We start from the raw sequence: 20,074 nt of genomic DNA on the forward strand, positions 1-20,074 counted from the left end.
CGGCTCGGCTCATCTTCTAGCTGGAATTCCCTAAGGATAGCACTGTATTAATAGCCAGGAGTGGTTAGCACTATTTATTTGCCAGCCTATCCGCTCCCGGAAAGGGGTATTGTAGAGAAGAGGATGTTTTGGTGATGTTACCGTGCTATCTCTAACTGCCGGTGTTCCAGTGGCTTCCGCATTGAACTTGGGTCATTGCCCGGTATAAGTGGGTAATATAACTTACCTGGAACTCTTCTCGCATCCTCTGTAATTTAGGGAACTTAACCTTGGGAACAATGCGGAGAGGTTGTTGAAGACTAAGTCGTTGAATAGCCTACCGAGGATTTTAACAAGTTTTTTTTTTTTAATTTGAGGTTAGAATCTTGTTCGGAATATTTAGACTGATTATTGAAAAGGAGTGGGTTGTTTGCTCCTTGAGGAAACACGGTTGAAATTAATTCCAAAGATCTTTTAGGTTAAAAATTTTAATTTAAGTCACCTTTCTTTTATAAAAAAAAAAAAAAAAAAACCTGACTTTGGAGGAGACCTTGACGATGGTAATAAGAGCTGGTCGTTAAGTGTCTTCGCTCCTTATTTTTTTCCATTATTCACTTCCTTTTGTTTTAATCCGTTTATGCAAACTCGCCTTGTACACTTCAATAAAAAATACAAATGTACAGCTTATCCTGTTCTTCAAGTAGCCCGTTTTGAAGTAAAGAGATCTCATTGAATTGTTACGCTTCACTTAGGCAGAAATTGTTATTAACCTTCCCTCTCCTGAGTTCTTCCGCTTCTAAGGCGTTTTATTTCAATATTACTTAACTACAAATGGCAAGCTGCTACTCAATTTCTTTTTAAAGTAAAATATATTATGTTTCTTTTGCATTTTATTCATTTTGTTTTTTCTTTTGCTTTGGTTTTTAGCATTATTTATTCTTTTCAAGATTTAATAGAAAAGTCTAAGGTGGTTGTGGAAAATAGATATTTCTTTCCGAGTCTGCTAAGTTCATTTTTCAAATATAAGCGAATGAAATTAAATGAGAAAACATTTCTCAAAATGGACAGTCCGCTTAAAGTACATTCTGACGGGTAAAGGGACTTGAATATATCGAAATGATAGGGATTCGCTCTTTATTTAAAATTTATAAAAGTAAAGTAAATGCATAATTCTATAGACAGGCTTTACGTCCAACTACTAAATTAGGTGCTATGGACGGAGCTGATTAGCTAACTATACTTTACTGTGAATTTCTCATATTAAACATTGGGAATATAGACTAGTACCGCAATACATCTTAGCTTTGTGGGTCTAGCCTATAACCGCTCAGCTATCGTGGCGATTAGCTAACTATACTTATTGTAAATTTCTCATATAAACCATTGGGAATATAGACTAGTACCGCAATACATCTTAGCTGTGCGGGTTAGCCTATAACCGCTCGGCTATCGTGGTGCCTTTTTTTAAGAAGATCTCCTGAGATGCTGTTATTTGCTAGTTTAAAACTTTTTATATAATTTATGTAATCCAAATGTTTAATTCGGGTGAGGAAACATCAATGAAAGAACTTTAAAATATTCTAACTCCTTACTAAACTGTTCCAATCTTAGATATCTCCAATCTCTTTCTTTTGCGAACATTATAATCTCTGGAACTAGCTACTCTAATTTATGGGGAAAACCAAGAAATGAAGACTTGATAGTGAATACGAGTCACATACGATTCATTAATATTTTGACTAACAGACATGCACGCCTTCCTTACTACTCAGTCAGCAATTGTTGTGCTAGTTGGAATCATAAGTGTAATCGAAAATCTCTTAATCCAAATTAATTAATATATCTCTGATATTGGATTGAAGTCCGAAACCGGTCAAAGATATTATCCAGCATTGAGCTTATCATATATTCTGTTGATTAATTAAACGACGAAAATCGTAGGCTCTTTGGAAATCTAAAAAGAAATTAATACGTTTTTACATTGATAACAACTTTGCGATTATAGTTATTTATTACTAAATAAATTATACATATATATACGTATAACTTTAGGTGCAAAATCTAAATTCACCATATTGAGAGGAGATATCCCCAGCACTTTGTAATTACTGTGCTTAAGTAATTGATGTCATTTCCAGTCTCGAGTAACGCTTTTGCTTGTTGCTTGTAAATTGGAAATAATCTTCAATCCCCACCCATTTCTCCTGCTACCCTTGTTGAAGAGAACTTTGTTGTCGACGGTTGTAGTAAAGAGCACGCGATTGTGGGGGCCGTGTTCATTAGAGTAACAATTAATCATTACATTTCAATAGAGGAAAGATTTCTAGCGTCGCAATATCTCTAGCGATATTTTCTCTCCCAATCTGTCAGAAACAGTTGCATTTCTTTTTTTTACAATCGTTAATTTTATTTTACTAAATATATAATATAAGATTTATAATTGCTTGTTATAAAAAAAAATCACTCGACTATTATCTCTCTTCCAACTATTCGAAATAGAACCTTATTTTCAAGACCCTAACTCGCAAAAAGTCTCTAAACTCCGAAGATTTGAGTCATATTTAATTCTTAACTGACACTATATGGTTTTTAACCTGTCAATTGCATAGAAATATAACCTTACAAAGAAGCCGAAGCCCCTAAAACGCAAACCATTACCTGGAAACTGCTCTAAAACAAAGTTTTATTTAAAAAGAAATATCGATTTAGAGATATTTCTGTTTGGGGGTATTTTTAGTAACACATTTAAAAAAGTAAAGTAACGCCTAAAGTATTACCTCTATTTTATCAGGCAGGCTTTACGTCCAACTACCAAATTAGGTGCCGTGGACGATTAGCTAACTATACTTTACTGCATATTTCTCATATAAACCATTGGGAATATAGACTGGTACCGCAATGCATCTTAGCTGTGCGGGTCTTGCTTATAACCGCTCGGCTATCGTGACGATTAGCTAACTATACTTTACTGTAAACTTTTCATATAAACCATTGGGAATATAGACTAGTACCGCAATGCATCTTAGCTGTGCGGGTCTAGCCTATAACCGCTCGACTGTCGTGGACGAAGACGATTAGCTAACTATACTGTACTGTATATTTCTCATATAAACCTTTGGGAATTTAGACTAGTACCGCAATACATCTTAGCTTTGCGGTCTTGCCTCCAACCGCTCAGCTATCGAGGCGTACAGCTACACATTTAACCTTCTTTAATACTAAATGAAAGAAATGTTAAAACCGTGCATTTTTCAGACAACTCACAGTACTTTTTGGAGGGAACCTTTCCAGAGCTGTTTTCCTTTTGATTTACTCTTAATCGAATTCCTTGCGTAATCTGTGCCAGTTAGTCTGTATTCTGGTTGTCCTGAATTATTGACTGACGTTCCTTGCAACTCTCCTGTTCTATTTCAGTAATTTCCATTCTTTTACCTGTTTAAGTGTTCAAAACGGCCTGAATGTTAGAAAAAGGTTAAAAAAAACCTTCTTCTTCTCATTCAAGATATTTCCCTAATCAGGGTTCCTTGCACCAAGTGACGATACATCCATTTTTATAGGCGTCATTCTTTCATAAATCTCGCGCAGCCATAATTTCTGAAACCTCTCCAACTATCTCGAGTTCTTCCTCTTCACAGCCTCCCAGGGGGCGGTAGGTCATGTCCATACCACAATAATTTCCGTTTTATCTATTTATCCCAAGTATACTTAGCGAGCTAAACTCTAGAATCAGGATAAACCTTAATTAATTTTTTAAAAAAACGAAAGAAAGAAGTTAACAAAAACAATATGAATGTGTAATTCTAAAAGCTTACATACCCACAGTTCTAAAGATTAGAAAACAACGAACAAACTACAAAGATTTAGTAATTATAAGTTTTGCAAATTAATAATGATGTTAAATGTCAGTTATCTAGTTGTCACGTCGTCATTGTTCTGTCAGTTTATTGTCAGATCTCGGTTGTCATTTTAACACTTCCCTACTCATCAAATATGTGCAAAACATTTTACCCACTTTTCCCTTTAATATCTCCCTCTTTTTTTTTTTGCTTTATCGCTCTCTTTCTACCTTTCTACTATTTCAAACCCTTATATTCTTCTTTCTTCTTTCTTATGAAGATTTATTAAATTCTCCCAAGTAACATTTTTGTCTTTTGCTCTTGCTGTTTCAATTTCTTCTACCATTTATATGTCACAGCTAAGTTCTTTTTACCATTCTGCTTTTCATCAGTTTTTCCGCACAACCATTTCACTAATGGATTCGTCTTGAATTTCTTTTTTCTTTTACTGTTCTCAACATGGGGTAGTTTTAAAAAATTTGTTTTTTTAAGCTTAAAAATACTTATATTATTAGGAAACGGTAAACTAACTGGTCTAAAGGGCTAATTTAAAAAGAATGAAGTTTTACTTATTTTTTGCAAGAGATGTTCAATAATCGACCTATAAATGAACTAATCTTGCCTTTTCTCAAATACATCGCAAAGTACAACATTCCTACATTCTCGCCAATAAGTACATTCCTACTGCACCTCAATATCTAACCATTTATTTATAAGCTAGGCTCCCGCACTGGTAAATAAACATTAGTTTATTGAGCGAGATTAACTGCAACGCGTGCACTTTCACCTGGAAGTGGACCCATTTCAAAATAATTTCAAGAAAGAATGAAACAACATCAATACCTCAGAAAAGTGAACAAGACTTAATTTCACTTCTTAATGCTTAATCAAACTTACAACTCCAGAAGTCCTAAAATTATGGACAAAGAAATGTAACAAAACCAATGAAGATATATGTATTAAAGATAATGCACATAGTCGAAGATCTTATTAAAGAACAGGAACAGAATAACTTTTAACAAATAATACAGCCATGTAATTAAAGTCTTTCCAATCAAGAAGGCTTTGGATAACAATATGTCCTGATTGTAACCACAACCAAGTGTAACCTCTTCATGCAATCCATAATGAAGAAGCTATGCACATGACTGTCCTTCTAATCAATTTTGGACTGCAGTTCTTTGTTCGTTATCGATGATAATTTAGCCTAAATGACCAAATGAAGCATTTGGATATGTGGGTCTCGTCTTAAATTCATCATCTCTTGAAGACATTGGCTTCTCGATTATTAAAGGTACCCAATTCTTAAGTAAATCCTCATACACCTGTCTGTACGTATTAATGATATGCAAACCTGAAAGGTATTTATATTGAACAAATTTAACAATATTTATCAGTGTAATTTAAATGTTACATATTTTTTTTTATACATATAGTATACGTAAATTTACTTAGTATTTTGTGGTTATTAATGAACTGTGATTCTGCTAGAGAGGTTAGTGTCGCTTATAACAGCCTCCACATTGCCGTGTCGAGAGGTACTCTTCGTTAGAGATAAATTACTTAACTGGATATAACACAATCATTAATGATCTGCATATTTGTAGAGGCTTTATTAGTTAACTCTTCCACTATAACAACGTCATGCGAGAAGGTTGAAATAAAATCTGCTTGAAAATCGTTAATAACTTTTATTAAAACTTAGAATCATTGATGTGAACACTTTATTTATTTTTTTTAATGAATTTACTTTATTTAAATATTTCAAATTTCATCTAATGAAACTTAAAAAGATAAAAATCAAAATAACCTCCCTAGAAGAAAGAAAGAATATTGCCTATTTCAGTCATAATTATTTGCAAAGCTTTCAACATGGGAACTAGTTCATCTTCAGGGCTTATTCTTATTTAAAAACTATCTGTTTTACATTGTGGGTGTTACATTAAAGGTTGGTTTGTCGACACCCACAATGTAAAAGAAATTACTGTTGTTCATAAATACGAGGGTCGTTTGAAAAGTCCGTGCAAAAATAAAAACTACTTAATTTTTTGGGGTAAACCTTTTTTATTTTTCAACATAGTCTCCTTTTAGGCTTATACACTTCGTCCAACGCTGCTCTAGTTTGTTGATCCCTTCCGAATAATAGGATTTGTCCAAGTCATTTGAAAAATAGCCATTCGTTTCTGCAATCACCTCCTCGTTTGAATAAAATCTTTTTCCCGCCAGCCATTTCTTCATATTGGGGAATAAATAGTAGTCCGAGGGAGCCAAGTCTGGAGAATAGGGGGATGTGAAACGAGTTGGAACCCTATTTCCATTAATTTTGCGACCACAACTGCTGAGGTGTGAGCTGGTTAACGCACCACTTTTTTGTGGGCCAATCGTGGGCGTTTTTCTTGCAGCTCGGTTTTCAAACGGTCCAATAACGATGAATAATATGCACCTGTAATAGTTTTACCCTTTTCCAGATAGTCGATGAGGATTATTCCTTGCGAATCCCAAAAAACAGTCGCCATAATCTTTCCGGCCAATGGAACGGTCTTCGCCTTTTTTGGGGCAGATTCCCCCTTGGTAACCCATTGTTAAGATTGTTCTTTGGTCTCAGGAGTGTAGTGATGTATCCATGTTTCATCCACAGTGACGAAACGACGCTTAAAGTCCTGTGGATTCTTCTGGAACAGCTGCAAACCGTTCTTGCAACACTTCACACGATTTCGTTTTTGGTCAAGCGTGAGCAATCGCGGCACCCATCTTGCGGATAGCTTTGTCATGTCCAAATGTTGATGCAAAATATTATGTACCCGTTCATTCGAGATGCCCACAGCACTAGCAATCTCACGCACCTTCACTCTTCTGTCATCCATCACCATATCATGGATTTTATCAATGATTTCTGGAGTAGTAACCTCAACAGGGCGTCAAGAACGTTCAGCGTCACTTGTGCCCATATGGCCACTCCGAAAATTTTGAAACCACTTATAAACTGTTCTAATCGAAGGTGCAGAGTCACCATAATGTTTTTCAAGCTTCTCTTTAGTCTCCTGAGGCGTTTTGCCTTTCATAAAGTAGTGTTTAATCAACACACGAAATTCTTTTTCGTCCATTTTCTTGAAAATCACTCGACTTCCTCGATTCAAACGAATGCCATACACAAAGAAATAGACCGATCTGGCTGAAACTTGGTGTGTGTTCTTCCAAGAGATGCTACTAACTAAACATAACCTCGATACGCGCCAGTGGTGCTATTTCTCTGAGTTTGCACGGACTTTTCAAACGACCCTCTTATAAGTTCTGTCGATAATCTTTGTTTGCCCTTAGATTAACGGAATCAATCCCCTAAAAAAGTTCAACAATTCTCCCCAATAACAACTTGCCTCTACATGCATTTACTCGACAGCTTTTGTAACGTTACACTTCCAAGTTGTACAACAGTGCTCTACCTACATACGGGGCCTGTTTGTAGTTCATATCGTCTGGAACCAACTGAAGTTGTACAACAGATCGTTTGCCTTTACGTATACAACCTGCTTGTTCTCCAACCCAGAACAAAATGCTCTTGTTAAGGCTGAAGAAACTAAAAAGCTCTGTTTAGACTGAGACCTACTCTTCTGTATTAAGAGATTTCTTGTAGATTGTTCTGCTAATCGTGTCTTCCATTAAATTAACTCTACAACGCGGCAATTCTAGCTGTAAGATAATTTTTTTTTTTATTTACTGGCATTATTAGATCATACTTTTAACATTATAAAATCTATTTGTAGGAAAAAAAGGTTACGTTATAGAGCAGTTTAATTTGTACTTTGAAGCCTACAATATACTCTAGACATTTTTTAACCCATTTCTTTCTTTTTTTTAAAAAAATCTCAAGCTTAAGCACAGTTTTGAAATAGTATTTTCTTGTTTATGGAAGTTGTTAAACCATATAGGGTCGTAAAAAAATAAGAGTAATAGGCGTGTTAATATTAATAGATCAGTGGGCATGTTGCTGCAATTAGAGTGTTTGAAGTATTTTTTTTTTGAAAATACGTATTTCATCAAGAAAACTGATTAAAGCAATTATACTGTGGCTCTTACTCCTGCAACTTCCTTTTTTGATAAGTATTAAAGAATTAAGCTTATTATAAATGGACGAAAAGTAGATAGGATGTGCGACCATAAAGGGAGACGGAATAGAGAATTAACAATTTTAATGTAAGATCGGCTAACTAAGCTGAAAAGTTTGCTGGTGGAGGGAAAACTCTAGAAAATTTCCCTGAAGGAATTAATGAAAAGTAAACGAAAGGTATTAAAAAGTGGCTGGACCAAAAGTTCTTTCTTCTTAATTATTATGAAAAATAACAACTTCTTTTTGGTTTTATGCTTTGTTTTTTCTTTACTTTATTTTGGGAGGGGGGAATCGTGGCCCCCCTTTGGGAAACATTTGAACAGAACCAGTTATAATGATTACTGATTTTCCAAGATTATATTCCATAATTATTATTCACGTACTGGAATTATCTAAATTAAAGTAATTGCCTATTTTTACAGGCAGGCTTGACATCCATCTACCAAATTAGGTGCCGTGGACGGAGGCGATTAGCTAACTATACTTTACTGTAAATTTCTCATATTAAACCATTGGAAATATAGGCTAGTACCGCAATACATCTTAGCTATGCTGGTCTAACCTATGACCGCTCGGCTATCGTGTCGATTAGCTAACTATACATTACTGTAAATTTCTCATATAAAACATTGGGAATATAGACTAGTACCGCAATACATCTTAGCTGTGCAGGTCTAGCCTATAACCGCTCGGCTATCGTGGCGATTAGCTAACTATACTTTACTGTAAATTTCTCATATTAAACCATTGGAAATATAGACTAGCACCGCAATATATCTTAGCTGTGCTGGTCTAGACTACGAGGGTCGTTTGAAAAGTCCGTGCAAAAATAAAAACTACTTAATTTTTGGGGGTAAACCTTTTTTATTTTTCAACATAGTCTCCTTTTAGGCTTATAGACTTCGTCCAACGCTGCTCTAGTTTGTTGATCCCTTCCGAATAATAGGATTTGTCCAAGTCTAAAAAATAGCCATTCGTTTCTGCCATCACCTCCTCGTTTGAATAAAATCTTTTTCCCGCCAGCCATTTCTTCATATTGGGGAACAAATAGTAGTCCGAGGGAGCCAAGTCTGGAGAATAGGGGGGATGTGAAACGAGTTGGAACCCTATTTCCATTAATTTTGCGAACACAACTGCTGAGGTGTGAGCTGGTGCGTTGTCGTGATGGAAAAGGACTTTTTTGTGGGCCAATCGTGGGCGTTTTTCTTGCAGCTCGGTTTTCAAACGGTCCAATAACGATGAATAATATGCACCTGTAGTAGTTTTACCCTTTTCCAGATAGTCGATGAGGATTATTCCTTGCAAATCCCAAAAGACAGTCGCCATAATCTTTCCGGCCGAAGGAACGGTCTTCGCCTTTTTTAGCGCAGATTCCCCCTTGGTAACCCATTGTTTAGATTGTTCTTTGGTCTCAGGAGTGTAGTGATGTATCCATGTTTCATCCACAGTGACGAAACGACGCTTAAAGTCCTGCGGATTCTTCTGGAACAGCTGCAAACCGTCCTTGCAACACTTCACACGATTTCGTTTTTGGTCAAGCGTGAGCAATCGCGGCACCCATCTTGCGGATAGCTTTGTCATGTCCAAATGTTGATGCAAAATATTATGTACCCGTTCATTCGAGATGCCCACAGCACTAGCAATCTCACGCACCTTCACTCTTCTGTCATCCATCACCATATCATGGATTTTATCAATGATTTCTGGAGCAGTAACCTCAACAGGGCGTCCAGAACGTTCAGCGTCACTTGTGCCCATATGGCCACTCCGAAAATTTTGAAACCACTTATAAACTGAGCTAATCGAAGGTGCAGAGTCACCATAATGTTTATCAAGCTTCTCTTTAGTCTCCTGAGGCGTTTTGCCTTTCATAAAGTAGTGTTTAATCAACACACGAAATTCTTTTTCGTCCATTTTTTGAAAATCACTCGACTTCCTCGATTCAAACGAATGCCAAACACAAAGAAATAGACCGATCTGGCTGAAACTTTGTGTGTGTTCTCCCAAGAGATGCTACTAACTAAACATAACCTCGATACGCGCCAGTGGTGCTATCTCTCTGACTTTGCACGGACTTTTCAAACGACCCTCGTATAACCGCTCGGCTATCGTGGTACCTAGGACCTAGAATTATCTAAACCTATTCTATAAATTACAGCCCTATTTCAAAGATATTTACATTTTAAATTAAAATGCATGAATTTTTGTGTTTTTAGACTGAGGTGAGCGAGGTATGTGGTTCGGCGGTGAGTCTTGCCCAACAGTTGACCCACATTGAGCTGGAGAGACTCTCCTATATTGGACCAGAAGAATTTGTACAGGCATTCGCCAAAGAGAGTCCCGCTTTGGAGACTAGCTTTAAGGATATGAAACAAACAAGAAATCTAGAATCCTATGTTTCTTGGTTTAACAGACTGAGTTATTTTGTTGCAACAGAGGTTTGCAAGGTATTTTACATTAATCTAAATTTAGCCTTGAATTATTTAATTTTTTTAATTAATATTGATGAGTAAATTGAATTTCCAGCATATAAAAAGTAAGAAACAAAGAGTACGAGTGGTGGAATTTTGGGTGGAGACTGCCAGAGAGTGCTTCAATATTGGGAACTTTAATTCACTTATGGCAATCATTGCTGGACTCAATATGTCGCCCGTTTCCAGACTCAAAAGAACCGTAAGTAACTCATTGAACTATTACTTCTTTTTAGTTATAAAAAAAAGATAGAATATTTTCGGGTAGTTTTAGTGGTTACGAAGTGCTTTAAATGTGCCATAACTTGAGGAATACTATTCTTGTCTGATCCTCTGTGATGGAGGTTATCCAGATGTTTGAAAGGGAACAAACCGTTGGTAGAGAGGTTTTTCTTAATATTTTAGGTAGATAAAGGCAGAACTTCAATCTCCTACCAGTTCAAATTTGGTACAGTGATCTCTCGAAATCTAATTGATTTGCTCTGTTGCAAACAAATAAAGTGTGTTCATTATTTTCAAGAAAAATCGGGTGTTTTTCTACAACTTAACACTTTTTCGTGCAGTTTTTGTCAAATAAAGTAAAGTAATGCCAATTTTTGTCAGCCAGGTTTTACGTACAACTGCCAAATTAGGCGCCCTAGACGGAATCAACTGGCAAACCAAGTTTACCTCTCAATTCTCATATTAACCATTAAATAAAATCCAAGCCCTCGAACCCAGTACCCACAATAGATCTTAGCTTTGCGGGCCTCGTCAGTTATAGTTTATATCGTGATAACCAGCAAGCATCATAATGTGATGAACCATATACGTAGACACGTGCACAATAACAGCTCGGACCCACTTTTGACAACCCTTATACAACTGTCCTATCTTTGATTTGTGAATTATTTAAACCCCTTCTGTTGACCAATGCCACCTGTTGTTACAGCAATTTCCGGTTTTAGTTGATTTTTTCGTCAATATATTGACGGTTTCCCTTTTTTAGGTTCTTAGGGGACCTCGTAACTATAATTCATATTTATGATGAAAATTCAAGTACCTAAAGTTGACACTGTTAGATCGAGTAAATCTTCTTCTTACTATGTGTAAGAAAAGACCATTTTCTGATCAACCAATGAGAGCAAACAGCGGCACTTTTCTCTATTTATCATATTTTCCAAAAATTCACTTTGGTATCTTTTACCAATCTCTTATTTTCTTTTTACTGTGAATACATTTTTACTTAGAAATTAATGAATCCTATCAGTGAAGCATTCATTGGCGGCTTTTAGGAGTTCATTTTATTTTAGAACTCATTTAAAAAAGTTCTGACGAAATGCCATATCCGATAAGATGAAAGTCTTAGAGTATATTAGGGCTTGGGAAACTCTTTTACAGCCTCCACCGGGCTGCTGGAAGATAAAAAAAAAACAACCTAATCTTCTAGTCAATCTTTAAAGTCTTTCAAATCTGCTTCGTTTTATCATTCGCTTTGTACTTGATTTTATTTTATGAATTAGGACGGAAAAAAAAGTATAAGTATAAAATAATAAATTGCTGGAAAGTTTAAGAAACGGAAAGCAGAGTTCTGTGTACCTTTTTTTTTATTTTTAATCTCTTTGAAAGTCTACAGAAACATTTCTATTGACATTAAAGGAAGTTGATGTTCTAAATAAGGACGGAAGATGCCTTCCACTTGGTTTCCGTTTGTCCTTTTCTTGCTACATATTGCCTGACAAGTTTTTGGCGAGAAATTCCCCCTCATTTGATTTCATCCTCAGTCTACTGAATGGTCCAGATTGGTCAACTGTCTCTGAATCTCCAATATATTTTAATTTTACTTACAGGGATAATCTTTACTTATATTGCTCTTAAGAACATAAACAAATTGTTAATTTTTTATCAACCAAACGCACAAATCTCCAAAGCATTCAATCTCCTTCAATCTAAAATACTTCGAACTACAGTAAATGCTCCATTTTTATGTCTCCCAACCTGGACTAAACATAGTGACCTTAACATTCCTTTTGTCATCCAAGTTGCTGAAAACACGATACAGAAAACTCCACTTCAGCCTGCAATCTCATATAAATCCTCTAGCTCAAAATCTTTATTCTAGAACTCTTCCTGATGACCCGGAGAAGACGCCTTAAGAGACAGTGGTGGCCTCGTGATCTCCTCTTTAGTGAAGAGAGAGGACTAACAGTCTAATGTTGTAGAGTGTTACCACTGGGTAACTCTTCTCCACAGAGTTACCTTATCATTTGTTACTCTGTTATCACTGTTACTTATAACGCTAACGCGCTGATTGTACCAAAAATAAATGCCAAAAAATAAAAAGAATTTAATCCAAATAAATTTTTTTAAAAAATAATTAACGTAAAGGAAGAAGTGTTTTAGTTTATTGTATTCCTGACCAGTTCCGGACTTTTATCTATACTCAGAAGTAGATTAATTAGTTTGGTGCAGAGATTTCGTCTTCACTTAAGTATCCTTCTTACACTAATCTAGGTGATTCCGCAGATGATTTTTTTGCCTTCAGATCACGGATGGTAATCCGAAATCGGTCAGGGATGCAATCAACATGCGTGCTACGACCGGATAAAATCAAATATATTATTCAGCAATGTCGACCTATCCAAATTTTCGTTCAAATTTTAATTTTACAAAATAATTTTGACCATTATACGTATGTTATATACGAACTTATGAAAATTGATTTGATCAATTTTAAAGTATTTGCGCCCAATTCTGGAATGAAACATAATGAAATGACTCAGTAATTTTAAACAGGAGCACTATTGATATGATAGTGTGTGAGTGTATGTGTATGACGTCACTCGCTCGTCACCCCCTCGCGCCGAGGCCCCCATATATTGCAGGAATATTCTTGTCACTTTGTCATAGATCAAAGCCCATGCCCGGAGATAACTTTGTAAACTGTAAAACAATTACTCGTGGTCAGCACCGGCTGCTCCTCCTCCTGTTCTTCTCCTTCTTGTATCTATATTTCCAGATTCGCTCAACTAGCCCGTGTCCATTTTACCCAGCATACCATCCCGGTAGACTGGGATGTAATTATTGTTAGGAGGTAACATCCTCCAGGAGAGAGAGAGTTGGACATGCGTGGTTACTCTTGTTTTATATTCTCTGTTCGCATGGCCAGATAGCGGCGCATAGTGCTGCCTGCCACTCCTTAATAAAGTCTGTTCAATTTGTACAGTAAACTGTCCATCCCCCATGTTCCCCTTGATGTTTGAAAGTGGACCCTATACTCGTACAAAGTGGTAGGCAGGTCTTCCCCCTTTTTGTAAGGTCGTATTACTTTTATCAGTTATATTGCTTTTATCTCCTTCTCAGGGGATGAAACATAGATATATATATATATAGAAGTGCCTGATTGTGGGTGTAAGAGAGAGAGAGAGAGAGAGAGAGAGAGAGTATTAAAGAAAGAAAAAGAGAACAAGACCTAGGACGAGGAAGCTGTACGTGTGAATGATTGCACATGGCAGATTACCTCCATCGACCACCTGGAAATCCAAGAGGCTTTGCCCAGACTGTGATAAATATATTGTGTCTCCAACCAGTGTTCCCCTTATACTCTGTTTCACTGCTGCTGAAACTGGAATTCCTGATTTTATCCAAGCGTTTTCCGCCAAATACTGGCTGGCTTTTCTCTTCTTCAACTCAATCTCCTTTTTATTTCCAATTGTAGTAATACTGTTCCTTGCACTCCTCTCCCCCCGAGACTCCGTAAGTTAGAATTTTCTTATTTCATTAAAATATTCTAATAAGCACCAAATAATATTTTGCTATTCAAATGCATAGCCCACTTGGGTGTGTCTCTAGGGTTTACATAGAAATGTTGGCAACCCAAACAAATAATCTTGGGCGCACGTATCCCCGACTTCCTCGTAATACTATTCCCCAAAGTTCCAGAGTTTGAGTCTTATTTATAATTCTTATGACTTTAAGAAGAATAAGAAGATTCTACCAATTATTCCCTTCCTTAAATGTTCCCATTAAATGAATTTTTGGTAATGTTTCCAGTAAAATTTGTTGATTTATTTGTAGATTTAAAGCCGTTTATGGCGAACAGTATTTGGTTATGCTTTACCTAATAACTCCAATGCGGTACTTGGTTTAATTATTTCACCAGGATTTGTTCTTAACAAATTGTTAAAGCTTAGTTATAATAACTCTTAAGGGATTTAAAAAAAGAATGGTCTAATGGCCCCATTGAAAATGTATTTCAACAAATACTCCAGGGAAGGGATTGCTATGCGGTTAGTGTATTGGATTCCCACGCGGAGGTCCCGGGTTCGAATCCAGCTGCTGGCCCTTAGATTTTCTCTCTTCCTAGGAGCTTCTTACAGCTCACTGCCCGGTGATGGACAGTGTTGTCTGTAACGAGAGAACACTGTCCGGAGGCCGGCAGTGCATTGAAAAAAGCTCCGGGCGCCAATAACCTTAGATGTTGACGCGCCTTAAATCATTAAAAAAAAAAAAAAAATCAAATACTCCAGAAAACTAAACTTGAAACTCCTTGCGGCCGGGTCTTAAGTGGTACCAGTGGTAAGACTTAGGAACCGTAAATGGGTTCTAGATAAGACACAGCACGCATGTCAGTTCATAAAACCTCAAAACTATTTTGAAAAAATCTTGTACTAAACTGTGAGAGACAAACTAATCACTAATAGATACATAACTTATACTAAAAAAAGCAAAATGTATTTAACTAATGCTTTCTTACCTTAAGAGCTTCCACACACCAGGTGGAAATTACTCTTTAATGACTATAATTGTATTTGTTTACCAAAAACAGTCTTAATTTCGCCACAGTAGCCGAGCGGTTAGAGGCGAGACCTGTAAAGCTAATATGCATTGCGGTACTGCTTCGATTCCCGGTCTTAGGCCTTGGATTTTATTTAATGGTTAATAGAAGAAATTTACAGTAAAGTTTGCTAGTCGCCTCCGTCCTTGACACCCAATTGGTAGTTGCGACGTAAAGCCCGCCTGAAAGGAGATTACTTTACTTTATAGTCTTAATTCATTGAATCACAGATGGCACTGTCTACGCGCATGAGTACAACCGAGCAGTATAACTATACACTGTTACGATTTGCAAGTCGGGAAAAGTACTTTTGAAATGATTGAGGTAGGATTTAAGCACCGGCACGACTTAGGCTACTTTCCCCTATATTGCGCTTAATTGTGCAAAAACAAAAAATTAAAAAGGCATTTATCCTAAACATTCAATTAAACAGATCTCATTCCAAACACAGTTTTTCAGGTAGTTGCGAATTTCCCATAAAACATTAAAACTTTGAAAATCTTTAAAAAAAAAAGAGTAAATACAAGAAAATGGCCTCATTTATAAATTGAATTTTTTGTTTGCATCAATTTTAAGTTTTATAAAATTTTTAATGATGTTAGTGCTGCAACAGTAATGATCTAGTTTTCTTGAAAACTGTTAGTTTACTTTACATTATAAGTTTTTCCATCTATAAAAAGTTTTCCCATCAGTTTTTCCCCTCTAACCATGGTTCTTGAACTAATAATCATGCGCTGAACATCGTTATAAGTTTGAATATTGATTACTAATCTGTTTAGTAAACTTTTTTTTTTTCTTGTATTTAGTGGTCCATTGTTGTATACAGTTTATGCTATACACAAATAGGAACATGGCGAGAACATGCACAAACCTAGCGTGCAATAGAGAAGTATGGTGGAAGTAATGGTTATGGTATTTTACGGGATGCCCTTAATTTGATAGACTGAACAACAAAATCTGTCAATTATTCACTACTAACTAGAACGTATATTATTGGATAGATAGATAGATGCATGGATGCGTCAAACGAGCCAATTAGTGGGCTGGTTGGTCTACTACTAGCTAGTGTTTAGTATTGGTACCAATTTGGAGACCCTATAGCTAACCCTTTTACCCACTAGTAAATATGGATGGATCCACATGGATATTGGATCCCCGCAGATATAACAACGCCCCCATTGTTGAACCTTCAATTCATTTTGATTTCTCTGGCTGTTTATTAACGCAAATCTATGAACAGATGTCGCATTAATTTCATTTGGCTGTTATTAAGCTATTTTATGGATTATCCTTAGGGAATTACTACGCTGTTAGGATCATTATTTCACCTAATAAACAGTATATTAAAAAAAAAAAAGGATGAAAATAAAGTCTAATTTTTATTAATGAAATTGAGATCGATATAAACGAAAAATCGAATATCCGAGAGAAGAACTAGTGAGAACTAGAAGTAAAAGAAACTATAACCTGGAAAATCGCGAAAACCAATAATTTTCAACAGTGAAGTTATGTATAATACAGCTTCTGAGAGCTACCCTGTATCTGCTAAGAGTTAAGACTTCACAATAACAAGGAACTTCATAAGGACCGTATAATGGCTGCTTACAATTAGATAGCGCAGGTTTTATACTCTTTCAAATTACCAAGAGGAAGTGGATGAAATAAAACCAGTAAGCATTCTGTATAATTGAATTTCTCTTTTGTTAATACGCTTACAAACTAAATGACAGGCTGCACTTGAAGGAGGGCCTATTAGCATGCCCTTCTTATTGTCCCTTGGCTGGAAGGGGAAGAAAAAAAAGAACTCTAAAGGGAGATTCAATTTTAATTGCAGCGGTTGCGTAATTCAGTCGCATCATTCTGGGAACAGAGCCTTGAAGTGCTCTCTTGATATTTGCGCTTTCTTAGCTTTCCAATCGTAATGTCTTCAGTTTTTAAGTCGTCATTTTGTCATAGAAGTAGCGTTCGCTCCTTGAGGTGAACTGTTCGGTTTTTTTTTTTGTCTAGCATTTCTACTTTACTATATAACCGCCACTCACTTTAATTTTTAAATTTAGTCTTGGCGAGTTGGTGTACGAAGGGAATGTTGAGGTCGTGGTGAAGAGTGAGGTTAATCACCGTAGAAAGGAGCGTCAGCTAAATATCAACTAAATACCAAAAATTCCAAACTGCTCTCTCTACTTGCTCTAATCCTTTCGTAAAGCCTCTCGCCTCCCCTGACATCCCTAAAAATCCTCCTCGCAGACTGAATCGCCAGTACTATACTGCTCTCTCTACTTGCTCTAATCCTTTCGTACAGCCTCTCGCCTCCCCTGACATCCCTAACAATCCTCCTCGCTGACTGAATCGCCAGTACAACACTGCTCTCTATACTTGCTCTAATCCATTCGTACAGGCTCTCGCCTCCTCTGACATCCCTAACAATTCTCCTCGCAGACTGAATCGCCAGTACAACACTGCTCTCTATACTTGCTCTAGTCCATTCGTACAGTCTCTCGCCTCCTCTGACATCCCTAACAATCCTCCTCGCAGACTGAATCGCCAGTACTATACTGCTCTCTCTACTAGCTCTAATCCTCTTGTACAGTCTCTCGTCTCCTCTGACATCCCTAACAATACTCACCGACTGAATCGCCAGTAGCCCCGCGACTTCCTTGCAGTCTGAAGACCTAAAGATCATTATATCCTGTAGAGAGTGCTACCACTGAGTAGTTTCTCTCCTCCTGCCTTTCACGCATCCATTTATTTATACCTATTTACCTATTCTACCTATTTACTTGTTGTATATTATACAGATTGTAAATAACGAAATAAATTTTAAAAAAACAATAATAATTAATAAATTATTATCATTAGCCGTTCATTATAAATTATTTCATTTGGAACAACCTCAACAGCAATGTGGGTGGTTCTAACCCTATTTTCAGCAATATCCTGATCGTCTCAATAATTCGCGAACAAAAAGTACCGTTTAACAAGTATAACAAGGTTTAGAGCCGTGTTAAGATGAAGGTAAGAAGAGTTATATTTAGGTGGCTATTCTTGGACACCCTTCTAGAACACCAAGATGTCTGAAAGGCTAATCCATTACTCTCTCTCTCTCTCTCTCTCTCTAGGAGACTCACCAAACCCATAGAAGCCATCCTTTCCTACTCCTTCTCCTTGAAATCTTCTTATCTTCCAGACGCATTGATATTTTGATTTATCGAGCTAACCATCTTCTTCGACACTAACATTGTTGACCTTGTCTACAGAAAGAAAATCATTTCTCGATTTAGCGTTCTTCTGTTGCTAATAACTTTGTTCTAACCTTCTGCAATACAGAGTAAAACATTCAAATAGCTAAGAAGTAGGTTTCGAGTCGCAGATGTGGATTATTGCGGGCGAAATTACTTTTAAACCCGTTGGCTAAATGTAAATCAAGTATTTAAGATGGAACGATTTCAGCTATTTCTTACTTCTTCCCTTATTTACATTTCGCTTAATTCTTCCGCTTATTCCAAACCATTGATACTCTTTTATTCATTTTTACTTTTTCTTAAGATTGAATTCTTTTCGAATCACTTTTTTTTTTACCGGAAATGCATGTATTCAAACCGTTTTGATATAAAATAATTTACTTCATTCATTTTCATAAATTCATTCTAATGAATGGTTACATTCGTACGAAGTGTTCTATGAACTACATACATCTTGAATAACGTTATCTTGAACATCATAAATATCTTTATGGAAGTAACCGTTGGCACAATAAGTATATTTCGTTTAAATACGGCAAAAACGTCCATTTTATTTGAAACCTTTGATGAAGGTGAGTCGTTAGCTGTTGATGAGGTTGATGTAGACGAGAAAAGCCACGAAAAGGAGATTTAAGTAATTACTGTTCATTATTTTTGGTGATTGAATCATAGTTTCAATGGGATGAAAAATTAATGCCAGTTTCAGTCATTTTAAACTTTATTCTGTCGAGCTTTCGACCTAGGGCCCTGAAGATGACCTAGGTCCCTAGGTCGGCAGAATAAAGTTTTTTTTTTTTGTTTTCTTTTTTTGGCATTGGCTTCCGCCATACAGCCAGCATCGTCTAGGTGCTTATCACTAGAATATCACTTACTCTCCATGAATAAAGTTTATAATGACTGAAACTGGCATTAATTTTTCATCCTATTGAGATTTAAGTAGCTATTAATTTATAGACACGTACGGATAGTTAGATTTGATTAGGGAGGGCTGAATAGAATAAAAGATAGTATTACTGATAAAGAGTTTAATGGCCAGCAGTTACACTAACTTAAGAACGAGCGTAAATTACAGTAACTATCTGGGGTAAACTAAACTATTTCTAAAAGAATTGGCTAAACTGAATGACGAGTAGAGTAACGTCATGAAGAGAGTGTAAGAATGAATCCTCAGCGAGTGTATACAGTGCCCTGAATGCAATTGAGTGTCCCGAACAGTGGTCTTGCGTCCGTACACACTCTGATGCTTGGGCAGCTTCTATTGTTCTGGACCTAGGCTTTAACCCTTTAAACCAGTCACAGTCACTAGAGAATTTCCTAATTCATTCATCAACAAAAGACACTAATACCTTTATTAGTTCAGAGGAGTACACGGAGATTTAGACGCTCAACTTTACACGGGGGGGGGTCACATGTTTCAGTTAGATTCATAATCGAGTAGAAATCATGGCCTAGAAAATACTAATAAGTTAGTAATAATGCCAAGTTTTATAAAATTGGCAATTATCAAAGAGAAATATAAGTGTGCTGCATTTACAGATTTTCTAATCCTTGGGCTCCTTACGACAGTGATTTTACTCTTTTTTATTTGTTATGTTTTCCTAATACATTTCCAAAATATTCCAGTGGTT

At 36.3% G+C, this 20,074-nt stretch overlaps 1 protein-coding gene across 2 annotated transcripts in view; it reads left to right on the forward strand.

Annotated features, from left to right (window-relative positions):
* LOC141450795 (uncharacterized) overlaps positions 1-20,074 on the forward strand; it is a 243,359-nt gene that overhangs the window by 210,272 nt on the left and 13,013 nt on the right. For both annotated transcript variants that reach the window (XM_074121603.1, XM_074121604.1), the window contains 2 exons: positions 10,137-10,367; positions 10,447-10,593. In XM_074121603.1, coding sequence (XP_073977704.1) covers positions 10,137-10,367; positions 10,447-10,593 — 378 coding nt within the window. The remainder of the gene's footprint in view (positions 1-10,136; positions 10,368-10,446; positions 10,594-20,074) is intronic.

The sequence above is a fragment of the Rhodnius prolixus genome, unplaced genomic scaffold (assembly GCF_049639745.1).
Source record: "Rhodnius prolixus isolate KJV_2025 unplaced genomic scaffold, Rpr scaffold_8, whole genome shotgun sequence".
In the NCBI taxonomy this organism is placed as follows: Eukaryota; Metazoa; Arthropoda; class Insecta; order Hemiptera; family Reduviidae; genus Rhodnius; species Rhodnius prolixus.